General features: G+C 43.7%; 1 protein-coding gene across 1 annotated transcript; it reads left to right on the top strand.

Annotated features, from left to right (window-relative positions):
- Positions 1–1,820: 1,820 nt before the first annotated feature.
- LOC135112765 (cuticle protein CP575-like) lies at positions 1,821–2,471 on the top strand. Its single transcript, XM_064027555.1, has 2 exons — positions 1,821–1,963; positions 2,064–2,471. Exons 1-2 carry the CDS (start codon positions 1,952–1,954, stop codon positions 2,277–2,279), a joined length of 228 nt encoding a protein of 75 aa, XP_063883625.1. The 5' UTR covers positions 1,821–1,951; the 3' UTR covers positions 2,280–2,471.
- The last annotated feature ends 6,258 nt before the right edge of the window (positions 2,472–8,729 follow it).

An 8,729-nucleotide genomic window follows, 5' to 3' on the forward strand; every position in this document is an offset into this window, starting at 1 on the left:
TGTTGTTGTTGTTGTTGTTGTTGTTGTTGTTGTTATTACTGTTGTTATTATTACTGTTGCTGTTGTTGTTATTACTGTTGTTGTTGTTGTTGTTATTATTGTTGTTATTACTGTTGTTGTTGTTGTTCTTATTATTATTATTGTTGTTGTTGTTGTTATTACTGTTTTTGTTGTCATTACTGTTGTTATTGTTGCTGGTGTTGCTGTTGTTCTGTTGTTGTTGTTGTTGTTGTTGTTGTTATTACTGTTGTTGTTCTTATTATTGTTGTTGTTGTTGTTGTTATTATTACTGTTGTTGTTGTTGTTGTTGTTGTTGTTGTTGTTATTACTGTTGTTATTACTGTCCTTGTTGTTGTTATTACTGTTGTTGTTGTTGTTAGTACTGTTGTTGTTGTTGTTGTCATTATTGTTGTTGTTGGTGTTATTACTGTTGTTGTTGGTGTTATTACTGTTGTTGTTGTTGTTGTTGTTGTTGCTGTTGGTGGTTGTGGTGATGGTGCTGGTGTACACCGCAGCGCGCACACCATGCTCGCGTTACATGTGTCCCTGGTGTGCTGGCCTGCCTTCACGCCGCGGCCTTGTTCAGTTCACCCTTTGAGCTTTTGGTGCGTACTGAGCTACGTGTTTATCTGTCCCGGCACCGGTGACCTCGAACTCGTGATGGAAGCAAGCAATCCTTCGCTGCTGCTGCTGCTGCTGCTGCTGCTGTGTGTATCTGTGTGGCGACAGACTATGACTAGTATTGAACCGTAGTCACCACCACACAAGAACATAAGAAAAGTAAGCCACAAGAAGCCATCAGTCCTACACGTGGCAGCCCCTGTATGAAACATGTCTGCCTATTTCCACCTGTCATTCCCATCCATGAATTTGTCCAATCTTTTTTATAAAGTTCCTTAATGACTCAGCACCTGATAAATGAATCCATTCCATTCATCTACTATCCATTATTTCCTCTTTTATCCTGGTTACTAATTCTGAGACACACACACACACACACACAGACACACACACACACACACACACACACACACACACACACACACACAGTTTATTATTGACTACATCGTACAATGTAATATTGAATACATTTTTTTTTACTTTTTGATCCAATACAAACCTGAAATCAGGAATCAAAATCAAGTCTTAAAGAAAACAAAAAGAATTAACAAAGTCAGGAATAGGAAACATTATTAAGTTATTATGTAATTAAAAGAAAAAAAAAAAGGAAAACACGAATACAAAATACCCGTACGTACAACTACCAGGACAAGAAGACATGCAGACAAACAGACAGGTCAAATCAAATAAAACAGCACCGTGATCATCATCGGACATTAAGTGGCAGGAATAACTTACATTTTCAACATTTTAAGTACATTAGTGCTTTGTACGTACACATACAAAGCTGGGCTGATAACTTCATTAACCACTTCAAGCGTGAGCCTTCCAGGAAATAAATCTATATCAGAGAAATTGAAAGTGCCGCGTATGTGTTGTGTGAAAGTAATGTACTGTGTGACGAGTGTGTCTGTCTGTACTTCCTGCACGCACACACAAACACAGACACACCCGCTTCTCTATCGGAACCTGCCTGCCTGCCTCCAACGGTGGGCAGAGGCGCCACACGCAGAATGGTGTGAATATAAACCGGTGGGGTTTGTTTATAGTGTACTTCACTGTACAGACAGTGCAGAGAAAGGACACACACACACACACACACACACACACACACACACACACACACACACACACACACACACACACACACACACACACAAGCACACGTGGGACAAGTGCCCTGCACCTCCTGAGTGGTGTGCACATTTTTTGTCCTGATTAGCGGACTCCTGCCCAAGGCAAGCCGCGGACACCGCTGCTCGTGCGGCTATTTAAGCCAAGCCGACCCTCACGGTGGCATCAGACGTTTTCCTGCTTCTGTCACACCAACATGAGGGTCCTGGTGAGTGGTTGTGGTGGTGGTGGTGCCTGATACAGTGTCTGGTGAGGAGGAGAGGGAAGGGGAAGCGAGGTGGGCAGCTACTAACTGTGCTGTCTTACAGAACGTCATCCTGCTGGCCGTGGTGCTGTTCCTGGGAGTGGTCGCCGCCGCCGCCAAAAATGTGGTCCTCAAGCTGGACAAGAACACAATGAGTCACGAGCAGTTCGGCGAGCCGGGCAAAGCTGTGCACGGCAGGTACGCGTACGAGGACGCCCAGGGCACCTGGCACACCGTCAATTACAAGGCTGACCACACTGGCTTCCACGTCCTCAAGTAGGCGCTGACGACAGCGACGCCTGCAGAGGTCCGGCCGACGCCAACACTGCCGGCGGCGCCGACCTCTGTCACCTTTACAGGGTGCGGCTGGCGCCACCTTCTGCATCACGACCTCTCTCTCTCTCTTCTTCTCTGTCAGTCCTATGAACTCCATGAATCGCCTTCTTTCCTAAATAAAACTATCTCAAGTTTTCTTCTGTGTTTCAATCCGCAAGTCTGACGAGGGGCGGTGGTCAGTCTGAGTAAGATGCGGCAGGAAGGTCACGTGCCCTGAGGTGACATTGGTGCCACGCGAAGCCCCTGCTGCTGCTGCTTGTAGTGGTGATGCCACGAGAAGGAATACAAAGGAATATAAAGGAAAGCCAAACAGCAACATGTCTTTAGGTCCTTGCAACTCTGTTTGGTAACTACTAGTACTAACTAGCTACAGGGCAGAAAGAACAGTAAAGCAGAAGGCAACTCCCCACCCACCACTCACTCCCTCCAGCTTGCGCTGGCATAGAAATTGATGAGAAAATTAACATGCTGTATAGAAAAACTGAAATGGAATTTTCATAGGAAAGAATGAAAGAAAGTTCTCCTATTCACCCTACGGTGAACTCTATACACTTACCTAAAAATTAGAACATTAATAATAAAACCGATGTCTATAAAATAAGAGGTATTTTAGAAAATACAGTGGTTATAATTTTATGTGTAATTATTCGGACAATAAGAGTGCTTGCTGGAGATTACCTTTTAAGTATTTACTTTATTTTAAATGACTCAACTGAATAACTGTTTTCGATTTCTGAAGGGCGCTTACTCAACGCGATTAAAGAAGAAATGTTTCCCCTCGAGGGATTTAAAACGTTTGGATGTAATCTTAAATCCATTATCTCTGGTCTGGTTAGAATAATCATTGATAAAGTAGCGTCCAGGTTACTAAATCCTTTAAAAATCTTAAGCACTTCAATTAGTTCTCCTCTTATGCTGCGTTTCGCTAGACTAAATAGGTTTAGTTCTTTCAGTCGTTCTTCATGCGCTTTATTACGCAATCTTAGTCGTTTTAGTAATTCTACGCTGTGTATACTGCACACAGTATTTTAGATGAGGGCGCACGAGTGATTTATACACGGCAAGTATGACTTTTTCTGTCTTAAATTCAAAGGTTATTCCAATGAACCCTATTAATTTATTCGCTGTCTTTACTGTTTCTGTGCAGTGTTGACTCGGCTTTAGATCCTTTGAACACTACAACACTACAACACTTTTCTCTTCAGCGCTTGACAGTGGCACATTGTTCGTTGCATATCTCACTTGAACATTGTTGCTCCCGATATGGAAAACTTTACACTTTTCTGTACTGAATCACATCTGCCATTCTGCCCAGCTTGTTGCTTTGTTGAGCTCACACTGGAGTTCCTGCCACTGTGACGGTGACGTTGCTTTTCTTGTTATTTTGGTGTCGTCTGGGAATTTACTTATTTTATGATTGATTCCTTCATCAATATCATTAATGTACAGGGTGTCCATAAAGTCTCTTTACAATTTTCAAAAAATATTACAAAAGCAAAAGAACAGAAGAATATGTGGAAATTATTACAAAATTTATTTATTTATTTATTTTTTTTTTTGCTTCAATTAATGCACCTCTACATGGGCACCGTTAGCTACACGAAGCACATCAAAATGGTATTCGATTTCTTGCCATGTTCGCTGCAGCGCAGCCTCGTGAATGATGACAATGGCATCGGAGATCTTTTGTTTTAGATCAGTGATGTCCCTTATCTTTGTTCGATACACGATATTTTTAACATAACCCCTTAGAAAAAAGTTCAGGGAAGTGATATCTGGTGAATGAGGTGGCAAGGGAAGTGAGTCATCCCTCCCAATCCACCGGTCTGGAAAAATTTGATTAAGAAGAAGGAGGAGGAGGAGGAGGAGGAGGAGGAGGAGGAGGAGGAGGAGGAGGAGGAGGAGGAGGAGGAGGAGGAGGAGGAGGAGGAGGAGGAGGAGGAGAAAAAGAAGGGGAGCAACAACATCCGGAGGAGGAATGGGGGCTGGGAAAGAAGGATATGGAGGTTGTGTTTTGTATCGGACATGAATTAATTAAATATTATTGCCACCCACTGGTTTACCTCCTCCTCCTCCTCCTCCATTGTTCTTCCTTTTCATATCGTTATGTCCACTTTTCTTACTCTTCGCTTTTTCCTCCTTACCTTCTCTTCCTCCTCGTCCTTTTATCTCCTCCTCCTCTTCCTCCTCGTCTACCTCCTCCTCCTCCCTTGTTCTTGTTAACATATTTATGCTTCTTTTTCCATTCATTATGACCACTTTCTCTTTCTCTGCAGTTTTTGCTATGCATCCAGTCCTCCTCCTCCTCCTCCTCCTCCTCCCTCTTCCCCGACAATTAACCACATTCTCAGTCAGGAGGCTCGTCTAGGCGGCAACTTGCAAAATGTGTTGTTTTTTCCTTGTTTTGTCAGTTTTGTTTTGATTCTGCGCTTCTCTGTGCGTTAAGATTTTTATTTTTATTTTATTTTTTTTGTTTTATCATTTCTCTTTAGCTTCAATTTTCTCTGTTTATAACATCATCATCATAAGCAACTGAATGTATCAGTCAAAACAGAGGATATCTCGATTCACTAAGAGACCAGACATCACGTCAATATAATCGAAATGTTGGCCAGACATCCAAGTATTCAGTTCCCTTAGATTGCTACACAATAACATCACGTGCTGGGGAGGAGTCACATGTACTCCATATAAAAACACATGTAAGTGGTCAAGATTCGCCTTATACCCGGCGTAGCGAGCTTCTCCATTTCTGTATATATCACTATACGTATATTTTGTATCTATATACCAGGCCGGCAATCCAACATGGGGTGGCAGGGGCTAAGAATGCAGCCAATGTATTCCGTACATATCCCAGCAGGCGAGAAAGCTGGGAACCCTTCTCTGTATGATGTCCTACGAACAGACAAAGGAGATTCTGTATATAGATATCGTATATAAAGAAGAAAGCTCCGAAGACAGTTATTCCTCCTCGTTAGCATAGTTCAAGCCGTCGTCTTACACTATTAAGTTTGTGATGATAGTTGTAATGAAAGCGTTGAGAAATCATTAGTCACGCATCCACTATTACTGTCATCTCTCTTTACTTTCTGTCTTCCAGCAGACTATATTAAGATTCCTGGATGTCCCCAGTAATGCAAGGAGTGACTGGCATTTTGTCGGCCGCTGCCTCGCCTCCGTGGCCGAGGAAAAACATAAGTAAAAAAATAATTAAATAGGTGGTTGATCCAAGGACCTCCACACTTATTAATATCCAAGCAGTATCTTTGTTATTTAGTAATATATGCACTGTTTTCTTAATTTTTTTCTTCGTCAGTTAGTTCAGTGGCGCCTTGCCTCTGTCAGTAAAAGAACAAGTAAATAGGCGGTTGATTCAAGGACCTCCAAAGTTATTAATATACACACAGCATATATGAACTGCTTTCTTATCCTTTTTTTTCAACACCAGAAGATAAAACATGGAAGAATATACGACAGCAAAAATAAAAGTAGGAGGAAATGAAGGAGGAAGAAAGAAAGTAAAATGAATAAATGAGGGAGGCAGAATACGAATATGAAAGCAAGTATGAAACACCTGTGTGGCCGAGGAAAAACACCTGTAAAAATATAAATACATAGGTGGCTGGTACAAGGACCGCAACACTTAGCAATATCCAGTAATCTGTGCAGTTTCCTTATAATTGCTCCTCACCAGTCAATACAGTGCTTGCCTCTCAGTAAAACAATAAACAGATGGTTGATACAAGGACTCTCACAATTATTATGCACGCGGTACCTTTTGTTATTTAGTAATGCAGTGTTTTCTTATTGTTTTCCTTGTCAGCCAGTCCAGTGCTCTCTTGTCTCTATGGCTTAGGAAAAAATAAGCAACAATGAAAAAATGAGTGGTTGATACAAGGACCTTCTCACTTATTAATACCCAGCCAATACCTTTGTTATTTACTAATATATGCTTTTTTTTTATATATATATATAATTTTTTCTCACATCAGTCAGTCTAGAGCAGGACAAGGCCTCCCTCCTCCCTCAGGAGCTAAAATCGTATCTGTTGCCTCGCCGCGTTAGTGCAAGGTGAGTCGTAATGCTGTAAAGCCAAACTTGTACTACTTGTTTAGTACTCGAGTTACACAACAGGTAGGTATTAGTACTGAAAATAGTCGCGTACACCTGAATACCTTGAAATTCCGGCTTTACATTATGCAGGGTAGTTTTGATAGTAGCCTTAATCTTTTAGTATTATCATTGTTGTTGTTGTCGTTGTCGTTGTTGTTGCAATAATTATTATCATTATTATCATTATTATTATTATCATCACTATTATTGCTACAGTAGTAGTAGTAGTAGTAGTAGTAGTAGTAGTAGTAGTAGTAGTAGTAGTAGTAGTAGTGGTGGTGGTGGTGGTGGTGGTGGTGGTGGTGGTGGTGGTGGTGGTGGTGGTGTTATTATTACTACTCCTACTGCTAATAATAATAATAATAATGATAATAATAATAATAATAATAATAATAATAATAATAATAATAATAATAATAATTATTATTATTATTATTATTTATACGCTCACTTATTTAAATCAAGCGTAACTTAACCTAACCCATTCAGCAAATCGCATCTTCCTAGCACGTGTGGCAGGGTAGGTTGGGGTGCCGCAGGGGTAGTGCTGGAACCCATAATGTTTGCGTCACGCATTTTCTGTGTTACCAGCTGCCCTCTTAACACGTGTCCTTCCCCGTTCCTCCCCTTCTCTTCTCCTTCCCCATTCTTCACCTTCTCTCCGTCTCTTTCTCTCTCCTTCCCGCCCTCAGTGTATAGTGTAGAAGCTTACCTTGACTGTCTGTGTGTGTGTGTGTGTGTGTGTGTGTGTGTGTGTAGTAGCAACTCTATATTTATTTCTATGTAGTAAACGACGCACCTGAGAATGACCTTGCCTGTGTGTGTGTGTGTGTGTGTGTGTGTGTGTGTGTGTGTGTGTGTGTGTGTGTGCGTGCGTGCGTGCGTGCGTGCGTGCGTGCGCGCGTGCGCGCGCGCGCGCGAGCGGGTTGATATTTCCGTTCTCACAGAGTGATCACGATGCGGTTTACTGAGAGAGAGAGAGAGAGAGAGAGAGAGAGAGAGAGAGAGAGAGAGAGAGAGAGAGAGAGAGCGAGCGAGCGAGCGAGCGAGACAGAGAGAGAGAGAGAGAGAGAGAGAGAGAGAGAGAGAGAGAGAGAGAGAGAGAGAGAGAGAGAGAGAGAGAGCGAGCAGGGCACCGTTACTTTTTTTAAGGAAAGACGGCCAGAAGGTCGGGAATGTAAAGGCAAGCCTGGACTACACCTGCCCATTACGTCTACACTAAATGTCAAGGATTAGACCTGACCTGCAGCCCTCCGACCACGGAAATATTACCACCTACACTCCTCCGCCTCCTCCACTCATACATTCCTTCCATTAGCGTATACCTTCCTTCTCCATTAATCCAGAATTCCTTTCTCTTTCCTTTTCTTCTTCCCTCCTTCCATCTCTCTGTCCTGTCTCTCCCTCCCTGTCCGTCACGCCATTCCTGTCTTGGTGTCGCGGGAGCTGCGGCCTCGGACCTCAGGACAACGGTACAAGCAAACCCGTCCACTGTCCCAAGGCCGAGCTGTAGGCGGGGCGGGGCGCGGCAGGGTGGGGTAAGGTGAAGTGAGGCGAGCCGGCAAAAAGTGAGAGTGGAAGACGGTTCGATTTTGTTGTTGTTGTTCTTGGTGGTGGTGGTGGTGGTATCGTTATTCGTGTGTGTGTGTGTGTGTGTGTGTGTGTGTGTGTGTGTGTGTGTGTGTGTGTGTGTGTGTGTGTGTGTGTGTGTGTGTGTGTGTGGAAGGTCCTCCCCACAGTTGTGTCGCGCTGGGTGTTTGTGTAATTCACCAAGGCCTGATCACGAGCGGACCCGCAACCACCAATCGTTACCCTCTCAGTGCGAGCTCAGAGCTCATCATTACCGATCATTGGGCAAGACTGTGACCTCACACACCACACATCCCATGGTCAGGGAGGGACAGTAACTGCTCCGCTTGTCAGGGGTAAAATCCCAGAGGTGACCAGCCCCTAATGATGTTCGAGCATACGTCAGCCATGGCGTAGACTCAGCCCCTCTATCACTGAGCCAAGAGACTGTGTATAGCAAGGGAAGCAAGGGGCGGGCACGTGGAGACCCCCGCGGCGCGTGGCGCTGAGTCGACGAGAATATGGATGTGGTACAGAAGGAAGAAAAGACGAGGCGGCGCGGCATGGGCGCCTGTCGAGAGTTGGAATCTTGTTTCAAGACGAGCGTCAGCGTCACCCTTGCACCGCACGCAACCCTGCTGATAAGACGCCACTCTGTTAGCGGCCCAAACTTGGCTTCTTTTTGCACCCCTGAAATCGCCCAGTCCCA

The sequence above is a fragment of the Scylla paramamosain genome, chromosome 24, assembly GCF_035594125.1.
Source record: "Scylla paramamosain isolate STU-SP2022 chromosome 24, ASM3559412v1, whole genome shotgun sequence".
In the NCBI taxonomy this organism is placed as follows: Eukaryota; Metazoa; Arthropoda; class Malacostraca; order Decapoda; family Portunidae; genus Scylla; species Scylla paramamosain.